Below are 12,684 nucleotides of genomic sequence, written 5' to 3'. Positions count from 1 at the left end.
GACGGACAGAGGAATGGTCAGTGTCTGCGGTTACCATTGCCTCCTTTTTTGGGGTGTGTTGTGGGGTGGGTGCAGCTCAGCAGCCCCCAGGTTCTTGCGGTCCCTGGGGGTGGTGATCTCTGCAGGGAGCCCTGAGCCGTGCGCCACGAGGTGCAGCCTCACGCTGGGGTTGGGTGGGGTGAAGCTGCTGCAGGGAGCGCTCAGCAGAGCCTCTCCCTCTCCGAGCATCTCCGCTGGGTCTCGTTTGCACGGAGCCTGGAGATGGTGGGCAAGGGGAGCAGGGGGCACCCCGGGGACCAGCCCATGCCATGCTCTGCTCCCATCATGGGTGGCTGGAGCCCATGGGTGCGGGGCAGTGGGTGCTTGGGCTCTTGGTGCCTTTCCTTTTTTGTGGGTGATTTGCTTGCTGGAGCTCGCTGCTCACTTGGACGTGAGGCAGGGCTGTCACCTGCCCCTACCCCACGCTGGCTTTGGGTGCTGAGAGGCTCCTGAGAGCCTGCCAGGGTGGGGAGGGACAGTGCCGGGGCTGGGAAACGTGAGAGGTGTCCCCTGGGTTCATACTCGCTCTGTGCCCTGGCAGAGGGGCAGCAGAAGCTGGCAGGAGCGGCTGGGAGCAGGACAAGCTCTCCAGGAGGGACCCTGCTGCGGGCAGGATGAGCCCCTTCTGTGCTCAGGGACAGGCTGCTGGGTGGGAGCTGCTTCGAAGATGCTTTTAGAGAGACAGGGGAAAGGTGGCAGAGTCGCTTGGAAAGGAAAATGGATTATTTGCCTGTTCCGAGGAGGGTACCCAAGAGGAGGAGCTGGTGCTGTGCCTGGTTTTGGTCTGTTCCTGCTGTTGGAGGTTGATCTTTAGGGGGTCACGGGGCTGGGTCAATCTGTGCTTGGGTTGGGCCAGGTTCATCCCACCCCGGGGACAAGTGAGCGTTTGGGAGGGCAAAAGGGGCCGTGAGCCCCACAGAACCTTGGCCGTGTTCGGAGTGGGGTCGCAGCCACGCTTTGGACCTCAGCTGCCAGCCACCAGCTGGGTGACGAAGGAGGCCGAGGCTGGAGAGGTTGAGGAGGAGCTGGCCCCAGGTCCCAGGTGTCACCTGTCCCTCCTCGCTGCTGCCTCCCTAAATCTTTGTCCTGACACAGACGTGATGGGAAGAAAGGAGGGTGGAGCTGGTGCCGCATCCTGCGCCTCCGTAAGCAGCTCCAGGAGGGTCTCGGCAAGGACGCCCTCGGGGGAAGGCAGGGCACCCAGATAACCCCGCTGCTGAGGGGTTGAAATAAGGAATTGCTTGAGCTGGAGCAGCCGGGAGCCTCCCTGGTGGGCAGCAGAGCAGGCGAGCCCATGCGGAGCACGAGGATGGTCGGGGGCGCGGAGGGCCGGCGGGGAGCGGCGGGTCCCTGCCGCGGGCACTGCGTGGGGGTCCCGGCACGTCGCCCACCTCCAGCCCCACGGTGCTGCCCCCGGGGAGCCCCGCCTGGGTCTGGAAGAGTTAACGGCGGCGCTGGAGGCGCTGACAAAGAGCGGTTCTGTGCTTGACAGCGGAGAGCAGGCTCGGAGGGAGGTGAGCTGCAGCATACCAATGACAGCGGGCGGGCGGGAGGAGCGCCGGGCTGCGCTCCTGCGGGACAACGCCGAGGTTTTCCCCAGCTCCTGTCTTGGGATGTGTTGGGATGGAGAGAGAGGGGCTCGGAGGGGCTCGGAGGGACCCGGTGAGGCTGCGGATGGGGCTGGGTCCTGCGGCTCCCGGCAGAGCTGGGAGAAGGAACCCAGCGAGCGAGCGGCCGGTTACGGTTACGGTTCCACAGCACCCTGAAAGTACGTGCGGCTCACCCCTCCCTTTTGTCTGCCCCGCAATTAAGGCGAGGTAATTCTGCTAATTGGGGAGCTGGGGGGATGGGTGAGGAAAGAGCCGTGTCGATCAGAAATATTCCGGCACGCGGGGACACGTGCGCTGCGTCACGTGCGAGTCTGGGGTTCGCAGCCAGCGCTGGGCTTCTGGAAGGAGGCTGTGGTGGTCGGTCCCTTTAACAAAAGGGGTCCCTGTACCCCAAAAATGGGTCATGGTACCCCAAAAGTGGGTCCTGGTGTCCTGGCACCTGCGATTCCAGCCATGGTGAGGCAGAGCGGGGTCACGGCAGCCTTCTCCCTTCGTCCCCTTGCCCCCAGGCTCAAGCTGGTGGCCATGCCCCGAGCAGCTCCGCTGGCTGCAGGAGGCGGTGGCAGACCTGTGCTGCCCGCTTCTCCAGCACCCCGAGAGCTGGGTCCTGCTCCTTGGCAGTGGGCTCTGGGTGAGGAGCAGCACCGGTGAGCTCGGCGGCACCGCTGGGCAGCCAGGGTTTGGTGCCAGGCACCAAATCTGCCCCTCGTCCCCTGCCAAACCCGGTGGCTGTGCCCCCCTGGTGCCGGGGGCTCCGCTCAGCCCCAAGCACGCAGCGCCCCGGCGCGTCCCCGTGGCTCTGGCAGTCCCTCCCCGAGTCCACCAGCTCCAGGCCCCTCTCCCATCCGTCCACCAAGAGTTTCACCCTGGTTTTCCTGGCAGATCTCCGACATCTACATCAGCGGGGAGTCGGGGGACATGTCAGCCAAGGAGAAGCTGCTCCTGTGGACGCAGAAGGTGACCGCAGGGTACATTGGTGTGAAGTGCACCAACTTCTCCTCCTGCTGGAGCGACGGGAAGATGTTCAACGCGCTCATCCACAGATACAGGTGGGCAGAGGGGAGCAGCAGAGAGGAGGAGGGTGGGAGGTGGGGGCCTCCCGAGGGTCCCTGCCCACCGCTGCGTTTGGTGGTGGTCTGGAGCGCTTGAGATGTGGGTGAGACCAACCAGGGGCTCTTTGACCTCAAAATCATCTCCTCTGCCAGGGAGCTGAGGGGTGGGCGCTCAGAAAAAGCAACAAATACATCAGGTTGTGAGAAAAGCCTTCTTCAGTGAGGTTGGAGAGGGAGGCAAAAAAAGCTTTTAAACCAGAGGAGGAAGCACGGCTGGTGTTCTGCATGAGAAAGCATCCTCTGGTAGCTGGAGGCAGCGCTGCCATCCCCTGCCACTCCGCTCTGCTTCCCCGTGGGGGTGGGCTGGGGGTGCTGCAGCCCCGCACCCCTTGGGGAGCCTCCAGCCAGGGCAGGGACCCGGCATGAGCCCCATGGGGCAGTGGTACCAGTTCGGGGTGCTCTGCCCTGGGCGTCAGGACTCTGCTGTGTGTTTTGCAGGCCAGATCTGGTGGATATGGAGCGGGTGCAGATCCAGAGTAACCGGGAGAACCTGGAGCAAGCCTTCGAGATCGCAGAGCGGCTGGGGGTGACGCGGCTGCTGGATGCTGAAGGTGGGCGGCCGGCGAGAGCGGCTGGGGTGGGGGGAGCCGAGCCCTCTGCCTGCTCCTGCCTCTCATGGCGTTTCTGCTTCCCCTTTGCCAGACGTGGACGTCGCGTCTCCAGATGAGAAGTCTGTGATAACTTACGTGTCTTCAATCTACGATGCCTTTCCCAAAGTCCCCGAGGGAGGAGAAGGGATCAGCGCTATCGTAAGTGATGCTGCTCTGCTCCTGGCCACGAGGCTGCCCTGCCTCCTCCTTCCTCCTGTGCCCGCGTGGCCCCCCAGGAGGGAGGCCCGGGCTGCTGCTCCATGCCACGGCTGTGATGGTGCTGTCAGGGTTCTCTCCTTGCTATGGATGGGGATGTGCTGGTCCGGAGGGTTTGGGCTCTGCCCCACGGGGTCCTGCCCGCTGGCGGTGCTCAAGCAGGGTGCTCTCCCTCGCAGGAGGTCGATTCGAGGTGGCTGGAGTACCAGACCCGCGTGGAGTCCCTCATCTCCTGGATCAAGCAGCACACGATACTTATGTCAGATAAATCCTTCCCCCAGAACCCCGTAGAGCTAAAGGTAGGTCCTGGGCAAGGTCCCCCTGCAGAATCCCGTGTCCTTGGCGCCAAGAGCCATGTGGTGGCATTCCCCGGGGTGGTTTCTGATGCAACCTTTCTCATCCCAGGCACTTTATAACCAGTACATACACTTCAAAGAAACCGAAATCCCAGCGAGAGAGCAGGAAAAAGGCAGGATAGAGGAGCTCTACAAACTGTTAGAGGTAAGATTTGTCATAGCTACCCAGAGGCTGATAGGTGGGAGCGCTGTGCTTTTAGCAAGACTAAAGTGTGCTCACTTCAGGTTTATTTTGGATTAGAGAAGTGGAAATAACCCTCAGGGCAAATTATTCAGCAAGTAGCACTCAGCCGGCGCGGAGGCAGAGCTGTTGCCTCACAGCCCTGCTTCCTTTGCTGGAGTCTGACTCTGGCCAGCTGAAGAAAGAGGAACGAAATGCCATTCCGTTGGTGTTTTCTGCAGGTATGGATTGAATTTGGACGCATCAAGTTGCCCCAGGGCTACCACCCCAACGACGTGGAGGAGGAGTGGGGCAAGCTGATCATAGAGATGCTGGAGCGCGAGAAGCTCCTGCGGCCAGCGGTGGAGAGGTCGGTGCTGGCCCTGCGGGGACACCCCGCCTGGAGGCACACCACGCTGTCCCAAAGCCTTTCTCATTCTCCTCCCTCTGTCGTCACAGGCTGGAGTTGCTGCTACAAATTGCGAACAAAATCCAGAATGGTGCTCTGAGCTGTGAAGAAAAACTCACCCTGGCGAAGAACACGCTGCAAGCTGTGAGTGGGGGGTGGTATTGCCCTCCTGGTGGTTTTTCTCCTGCCTCTTCTGTTATGCCCATCTCTGTTCCTCTCTTCTACATGGGGTGGGGGTTCCTCGGGCAGCTTTCTTTGCCTGTGATGTCGAGCCTCTCGCAGCAGGACTGTAGGAGAGGTGGATACCCAGTGGTTTGTAGCACAAGGGCCTCGGGGACAGGCTTGGAAGAGAACTACAGTTCTGGAATAGCTTGTGGTATCATAAGGCTTAAAAAAAAAACACACAAAAATATACTTTTTTTCTCTAAAAGAGTGGCAGAAAAGCCTTGGTGGCAGACTGTAGCTACCTGGGTGCGGAGGAGATTTCAAAAGAGTGAGCGTTTTGTTTTGGGAAAAAGAGGAGCAGGGAGGAGCAGGGGCTGGGTGCAGCTGGCTGAACCCAAGCAAGAAACGAGGTGCCCCTTTAACAGCAGTCACTGACTGCGGGGAGCCTCCATCACGAACAATTTTCAGTTCATCTGCAGGAGCTGTTCTGAAGGGCGCATCCTGGGTGCTGTGTGAGGTGGGAGTGGAGGTTCCTCCACTCGGGTCAAGCTTGAGGATGAAAATCTCCTTCCAGTCTTGAAGTCAGAGCTGGGTTTCCACCCCGTTCTCTCTGCCCGTGTGCCTGGGCTGGAGGGGACCCAGCCCTCAGGCTCCTCTGTCTCGCTGCAGGACGCCGCTCACCTGGAGTCCGGCCAGCCGGTGCAGTACGAGTCCGACGTGGTCGTGTACCTGCAGGAGTGCGAGGGGCTCATCCGCCAGCTGCAGGTGGACGTGCAGATCCTCCGGGATGAGAACTACTACCAGCTGGAGGAGCTGGTGTTCAGGTGAGAGGAGCTGTGGCTCACGCAGCCTGTGCCCGGAGCAGCACACGCAGGCTCCTCGGGGGACGGGGGGCACGTACGTGCCAGGAGGCGGCGCGGCACCAGCCCCCTCTGCTCACACGTGCCGTGTTTGCTCCTCCAGGATCATGCGGCTGCAAGACGAGCTGGTGACACTGAGGCTGGAGTGCACCAACCTGTACAGGAAAGGCCACTTCTCCACCCTGGAGCTGGCGCCCGCTTCCACGCTGAGCACCACGCAGGTGAAGGGCGAGCCCCTGACCAAAGGGCTGCACACCTCCTCTGCCTCCTGGTTCCGAAAGCCCATGACCAGGACGGAGCTCGTGGCCATCTCCTCTTCCGAAGACGAAGGCAGCCTCCGCTTCGTGTATGAGCTGCTGGCCTGGGTGGAGGAAATGCAGGTGAGAGCCGCCTCTGCCTCTCTGGGCCAGGCTGCAGATGGCCTGGTGGTGCTTTTTTTCCTGCCTTTATCTGCAAATAGTAATTGTTTCGATGGTTCAGAGTTTCTGGAGAGCACCAGTGCTTTTGTCTCGAGTTTTGCCTCTTGTGATCCCCTTCTTCAGCAGATACTTAATAGAAAATCCTTCAAAGCTGCATGCAAATCTGTAGTGATGCAGTCAGTCCTTTGGTCTTCCGTGGGCCTGGGACCTTCTGCCAAGACTGGTGGGATATTTGTTGCCTCTTCAGCGACCTAGGAGGTTTCCTTGCCCTCGTGTCTGTTTGAGATAGCACTCCTGGTCTGCAGGAGCTTGACTTGGACCTCTTGGCCTGTTTCAGATGAGGCTGGAGCGGGCAGAGTGGGGCAGCGACCTGCCGAGCGTGGAAGCCCAGCTGGAGGCGCAGCGGCACATCCACGCCAGCGTGGAGGACCTGGGCTCCAGCGTCAAGGAGGCCCGCGTGTACGAGGTACGGTGCTGTGCACGGGGTGACGCTGGGCCTCACAGTGTGCTTGGAAAGGGGAGGGCATCGGGGTGTCACTTTTGTGGGTGAAGGAGGCTGGGGTGGATATTTTTTAAGGACAGAGCTGCTGGGCTGGTGTAAGGCTGCTGCCCTGAGCCATCCGCTCTTCCTCTTGCTCGTACAGAGCTGGGGAGAAGGATTTGGAGGTGGGGATTTAAAGGACCAGGTAACAGGAATGCTTTCATCCTTCAGGGTAAAATGTCTCAGAATTTCCGTGCCAGCTACACGGAGACACTCGGCAAGCTGGAGACACAGTACTGCAAACTGATGGTGAGTGTGCTTCGTGTGTGCTTCGAGTGATGTCCCCTGCTGCAGGGGGTGCCCAGCCCGTCCTGGCCATGCAGGTCGAGCATCCCTGCTCTGCTGGGGCTCTCCCAGAGCTCTCTCCCAGAGCTCATGCCCGGGTCGCTTCGTTCTGCTCAGGAAACCTCGAGCTTCCGACTGCGACACCTGCAGAGCTTGCATGGGTTTGTGTCTCGGGCCACTGCTGAGCTGATTTGGCTGAATGAGAAGGAGGAAGAGGAGCTGGCGTACGACTGGAGCGACAACAATCCGAACATCGCAGCCAAGAAAAACTACTTCTCGGTGAGTGAGCAGCCCAGTGCAGCTGATAAAAGATCTCTCCCTAGAGCCGAAGGTACAGAAAAGTGTCTGCTTTAATTGAGCATCAGTTGAAAAGGCATCAAAAGATTTCTTTTAGCACCGCTTGAAACCAAAGACATGCTTATGTAGCAAAAAAAAAGTCTGGGCTAAAGAGGAAAATTGATTCCTCTTTAAAGCAGTATAAATAAATTGCTCTCTTTCCACAATGGTAATGTTTGGAACTGGAGAGGTCCCTGGGCAGGTTTCCAGCATCTGTGTTAGGTCTGCCCCGTGTGTTTGGTGCAGGAGGCATCCTGATGGGAAACGGCTGTGCTGCTCTGACAAGCCGTGCTGGTTTCCTATCGGCAGCTGAGATCTGCTGATGTTTACTGCAGTGCTCTGTTACTGCTTGTTTTATTAGCTGGCCGCGTGCTCTGAGCGCAGGCGGCTTTTGATAGCCAAGCTTTGGCCTTTGCTCGTGTCCTTCACACAGGAGCTGACGATGGAGCTGGAAGAGAAGCAGGACATCTTGCGGTCCCTGCAGGACACGGCCGAGCTGCTGTCCCTGGAGAACCACCCCGCCAAGCAAACCGTAGAGGTGAGCGGGCAGGGGGGGAGCTGGGGGGGAACCAACCTGGCACGGCCTTGGGGACGCATGGAGCTGCTGCCCTGCCCCAGGGGCCCTCACAGGCTCTTGGAGCTGGTGGTGCTTTGTGGTGGCAGAGCCATGACAGAGCTGTTTTAATCTGGGGACACAGTGAGAAATGTAAAGCTGTTCCCAAACACGCCCTGCACCGATAAGCTTGTGCAGAGCCGGAGTCCCTCCAGCAGCGTGGGGCTGCAGGGAACGGCTGCAGCTCCTGGGGATCGCCCCGTTTCCCATTTTTGTGGTGGTGAAGCAGGGGGCTGCGGGGACACGCTGCATCCAGCGTGTGGTTTGCTGGCAGGCAGGCAGGCAGAAGGCAAACCTGCGTCTGCAGCAGCCCCGGCGTGTGCCGGTTCCTGTTCTGCCTTCTCCTGCTCTGTGTCTGCGTCCAAACAATCCTGGCTGCAGCCAGATCTTGCCCATCTATGTCCATCCACCCGCGGCAGCGCTGTCCTTCCTCTGACCCCCCTGCTGGGAAGTGCTCATCGCTCACTGCTCTTTGCGTGTTTCCCAGGCCTACAGCGCTGCTGTGCAGACTCAGTGGCAGTGGATTAAGCAGCTCTGCCTGTGTGTGGAGCAGCACGTGAAGGAGAACGCTGCCTATTTCCAGGTACGCAGGAGGGGAGCCCCAAATTCCCCTGGTTTCAGTGGGGAGCAAACCCTGCGGCACGAGCGGGCTGCGATGGAGCAGCTGCTGTGTCCCGGCACATCAGCTCCGTGCTTTGTGTCCCCTTGTGGGAAAGGGAAGCAGGGGGTTGCAGGGCTCATCAGGGCACCTTCTTCTGACCCATCTCTTTCTTTTAAGCTGCTCTCAGGGAATAAATATCTCACTTGGGCCAGAGGGCTCAGATTCCATGCAGTTCTGTCCATCTGTGCAGGATGCTCGCTGCTCCTGCAGTGCTGCAGAACAGCGGCAGGATGCTGCTCACTGGGGATTTGGGGTGGTCTCCTGTAGAGCTGGGGGTTGCTGATGGCTGGGCTGAGTTGTGCAGGTTTCTGTGACGCTCTCTGGCTTTTCAGTTCTTCAGCGATGCCCGGGAGTCGGAGACGTACCTGCGCAACCTGCAGGACTCCATCAAAAGGAAGTATTCTTGCGACCACAACACGAGCCTGACGCGGCTGGAGGACCTGCTGCAGGACTCCATGGTGGGTTTTTACTGAGGTCCCCGTCGCCCTGGGTGGGCAGCGCCTGCCCTGCTCCACTGCAGCAGCACCGCTCGGAGCCCTGAGTGCTGCTGTGCGGGGCCGTGGGGCGCAGGCTGTGCGTGACCCCCCTGCACCACCACGTGCACTGAACGCTGCTGCTGAGAGCTGGGCCTCGGTGGCTGCACCAGGGGACAGGTCCTTGTTTAGGGACGCTTGCCACCATCCTCCTGTGCCCCTTGGTAAAGTGTTGTCTGTAGGTAGAGATGTGGAGAGCAAAACATTTGAGCTAGTTCTCCCATCAGTGCCTGCCCACAGCTGCACAGCGGTGGCCCTGTTCTGCTGGCAGAGGCATCGAGTGGACCCCAAACCTGCTCTCGTTATGCTGCTGCTCATTAGCAGCTCGTTAGCTCCCTCGGAGCATGGTGGTAGGAGGAGAAGCTCTGCTCTTTGTGCAGACCCAATCTGCCATGAATCCCTTGGCAGTGGGCGGTGGGTGGCAAAGCCTCGGATGGGGTTTGAAGACGTGGACAGGGAGGATTTGGGCTGTGGGTTAACCTCAGCCCCGATGGAAGGGCAGGGAGGTTAAATCTGCTTGTGAAGGCTGGTGGCTGCTTTGGCTTTACTTTTGGTGCACTGCAGTGCTGTGCAGCATGCCCGCAGGGAGGCTGCGATGCCGCTGCTGGCTCACCATGGGTGCATCAGCTGGGCCAGGGCTCGCCCAGCCCCTCTCCTGCAGACTCGGGGGTCCCGTCCTCTCTGTCACAGTCCCGGGGCTGTCCTGCTCTGTCCTGCAGGGTTTCCAGGACATGGAGCAGCCCACAGGGCTCTCCAAGCTGTGTTTGGCAGCCCCGGGATGCGGCCAGCGGGTGGGAGAGGCTGGTGCTGGAGAGCAGGGTCAGGACGGGGGCAGCTGCCCCAGCTCAGCTTTATTTCTCTTTCTTACCTAACGAGTTAAAGTTGTATTTCTTCCAATCATGCTCCCGGGGACAGGCACAGGTAGTTTATTTAATCATTTCTTCTTTTTTTTTTGTTCTTGTTTTTTACCATTAAATTATCCTCCACTGTTCTTAGCACACTAACCAACCCTGAGAGTACGAAGCATGAGGGAGAGCTTTTTTCTGGGATCCTTTTTAACCTTTGCAGCCAGATCAGGCTAGCTGCGACTAATCACACGAGCTTCCAGTGCTGTGATCCGCACACGTCTCCATCAGTGGCCGGAGGCTGTTCCGTGGGAGCTTTCCACCAGCCCCCTGGGTCGTCCCATCTCCGACCCCAGCGGGGACTCGTGGGTGTCAGTGACTCAACACAGCCCTCCAGCTGGCAAATTTCTGCCCAAATCCAGAGACCTGTGTGATCACTCCACCACTAGCCACTTCTCCTGAGATGTTTTACCCACATAACTCATCGTATCCCCATTCCAGCCGTTGATTTAAACACGCCTTCATCCTTTGCTTTAGAAAAGGGAGCATGCTTCTGTGGTGTCTCCTCCAGGCAACTCAGTGTCCCTGGCCTCGGGCTGGGGCTTGTCCTGCTCTTTGCCATTTAAACCTCCTGGGACTTTCATTTTGGTGTATGCTGTGTTCTCTTTTTATTTTTTTTTCCCCCTTTTGAAAGACAGTGTCTTCTTGTCCTAGCAGCAAAAGAGCCAGAGGCGTGCATGCAGCTTGGCAGGGCAGTGGGAGGAGTAGTGGAGAGGTCCCAGCCCAAGCTGAACTCGTCTCCCTTCCACCTTCCCTCCCACCCCATCTCTCCTGACCCCTTCTTCCCACCCCGGTCAGGGCAGCCGGCTCCCCCTGATGTGGTTGTTCAGCCTCTTGAAGGCCGGCGTTGGGGCAGGGGGTGCCGAGGTGCTTGAGAGAAACCTCTCCTCCTCGTCCTCAAACAACCCGTGCTTGGTCCTTCTTCCTGCCAGGACGAGAAGGAGCAGCTCATCCAGTCGAAGAGCTCCGTCGCCAGCCTGGTGGGCCGCTCCAAAACCATCGTGCAGCTCAGGCCCAGGAACCCGGAGCACCTCGTGAAGAGCACGATCCCCATCAAGGCTGTGTGTGACTATCGGCAGATCGAGGTGAGGCTCCGAGCGGGGTACAAGAACGAGGCAGGGGAGCGCTGCCTGGGATGGGTTAGGACCAGTTTAGTTTGTCAATGGGAAAGTGGGAAGAGGGGAGGAGGGAAATAGCTGGCTGGTTCTCCTGGAGGAGACTTCCACGTCTCAGATTTAGTCTGGGCAGGAGTTGAAGTCTTTCTCAAGGAGGGTGAGCTTCACCCACCTCAGCCAAACAGCACGTGGGTGGCAGCCAGCTTTGGTGGGCTTCCTAGCGCCTTCCTCCCCAGACAGTGCGTGCTGTGCTGCTGGGCAGTGCAACCTGCCTTCTCTTGATGAAATGGAGCTGTGTTTGTGGGGGCTGGCTGTCCTCTGCGGGACAGGGCTGGCAGCAAGGGGGGGCACGAGCGGCCCCGCTGCCGGCTCTGACGGGCCGGGTGTTGGTGCCGCCGCAGATCACCATCTGCAGGAACGACGAGTGCGTGCTGGAAGACAACTCCCAGAGAACCAAGTGGAAGGTGATCAGCCCCACGGGGAACGAGGCCATGGTGCCCTCGGTGTGCTTCTTGATCCCCCCTCCCAACAAAGAGGCCATCGAGGTGGCCAACAGGTAACTGGCTGGTCTCCGCTGCGGGAACCCTTTGCGTGGTGGTTATTTACTTCTCAGAGGTGTGCTGTGCTGGGGGCAGGGGAGAACATCCCTGCCTGGCGTTTGGTCAGCATGAATTGCAAGAGGCAGGGTGATGGCATGGGAGGAGCAGCTCCTTGTGGGAAGCAGCCGGGGTGGAGGAGCAGGGGTGAGCTCCAAGGAATCCCTCGTGGATGTAGGGCTGCAAACCCTGTCACAGCAACAGCTCTGGTAGCTTGTAAGAGAGCAAATACCAGTTTGGGAGGAGGGATTCCTGGAGAGACCTCCTGCACTGAGCTGCAGGAGGGCAGGAGTGTTGCTGTAGGCTGGGATTGCTGGCTTGGGGGGCTGCTGCTCGGCAGCGGTGGCCAGCATGAGCAGGGTCAGGGCTGCTGTGCTGGGGAGCTCTGGGGCTGACAGATCTGCTCCTTCCCTTCGTAGGGTTGAGCAGTTGTACCAGAAAGTGATGGCTCTGTGGCACCAGCTCCACATGAACACAAAGAGCCTCATCTCCTGGAACTACCTGCGGAAGGACATCGCCTTGGTGCAAAGCTTCAGCATGGAAAAGGTACGGTGGAAACTTCTGTGTGCCTGGCTCCTGAGCTGCACTGCTGCACTGCTGGCGTTAAAGGGAAGAGCAGAGACCACAAGGACCGGGAGGCCAAGGGTCTTTGACCGGATTTCAGTGCAAAATGATTACATTTCTTCCCAGTTAAAAAAAAAAAAAAAAAAAGCATCAGCAGTTTGCACTGAACTGAAATAAGAGATTGTGGAGTTAGCATTTCACTGGGGAGTGAGCAAGGCTGGAGGGAGACATGAGGCTGATATGGAGGAGCTCGCCTTTTCTCCTCGGAAGAGGAAATGCTTGGCAAGTGGAGGTGCTGCAGCTGGGAGGCTGGCTTCAGGTGACCTGCAGGAGGCTGGAAATGGACGTTGCTTTTCCACTTGCAGCTCAGATCCCTGGCTCAAGGGGAGTGCCAGCAAGCCATGAGGAGCCTCCAGGCGCACTACGAGGACTTCCTGCAGGACAGCCGGGACTCGGAGCTCTTCTCGGTGTCAGACCGGCTGCGCTTGGAGGAAGAAGTGGAGGCTTCCAAGGAACACATCCGACAGCTGCTGGAGTCCATGGAGAATGGTAAGCTTCACAGGGCTGATGGATTAACCAGGAGCTGTGGGGACTAATAA

At 59.2% G+C, this 12,684-nt stretch overlaps 1 protein-coding gene across 12 annotated transcripts in view; it reads left to right on the top strand.

Moving 5' to 3' along the window:
• Window positions 1–12,684, top strand: part of MACF1 (microtubule actin crosslinking factor 1) — a 132,368-nt gene that overhangs the window by 37,000 nt on the left and 82,684 nt on the right. For all 12 annotated transcript variants that reach the window (XM_084300707.1, XM_084300715.1, XM_084300710.1 and 9 more), the window contains 19 exons: window positions 2,532–2,698; window positions 3,200–3,312; window positions 3,404–3,510; window positions 3,747–3,866; window positions 3,973–4,068; window positions 4,326–4,453; window positions 4,543–4,636; window positions 5,327–5,481; window positions 5,621–5,897; window positions 6,274–6,402; window positions 6,649–6,726; window positions 6,880–7,041; window positions 7,532–7,636; window positions 8,199–8,294; window positions 8,705–8,830; window positions 10,743–10,895; window positions 11,327–11,481; window positions 11,941–12,067; window positions 12,451–12,634. In XM_084300707.1, the coding sequence (XP_084156833.1) occupies window positions 2,532–2,698; window positions 3,200–3,312; window positions 3,404–3,510; window positions 3,747–3,866; window positions 3,973–4,068; window positions 4,326–4,453; window positions 4,543–4,636; window positions 5,327–5,481; window positions 5,621–5,897; window positions 6,274–6,402; window positions 6,649–6,726; window positions 6,880–7,041; window positions 7,532–7,636; window positions 8,199–8,294; window positions 8,705–8,830; window positions 10,743–10,895; window positions 11,327–11,481; window positions 11,941–12,067; window positions 12,451–12,634 (2,572 nt within the window). The remainder of the gene's footprint in view (window positions 1–2,531; window positions 2,699–3,199; window positions 3,313–3,403; window positions 3,511–3,746; window positions 3,867–3,972; window positions 4,069–4,325; window positions 4,454–4,542; window positions 4,637–5,326; window positions 5,482–5,620; window positions 5,898–6,273; window positions 6,403–6,648; window positions 6,727–6,879; window positions 7,042–7,531; window positions 7,637–8,198; window positions 8,295–8,704; window positions 8,831–10,742; window positions 10,896–11,326; window positions 11,482–11,940; window positions 12,068–12,450; window positions 12,635–12,684) is intronic.

Source organism: Netta rufina, assembly GCF_964035555.1.
Source record: "Netta rufina genome assembly, chromosome: 23".
NCBI lineage: Eukaryota > Metazoa > Chordata > Aves > Anseriformes > Anatidae > Netta > Netta rufina.
This window is presented reverse-complemented; position numbering and strand designations above follow the sequence as displayed.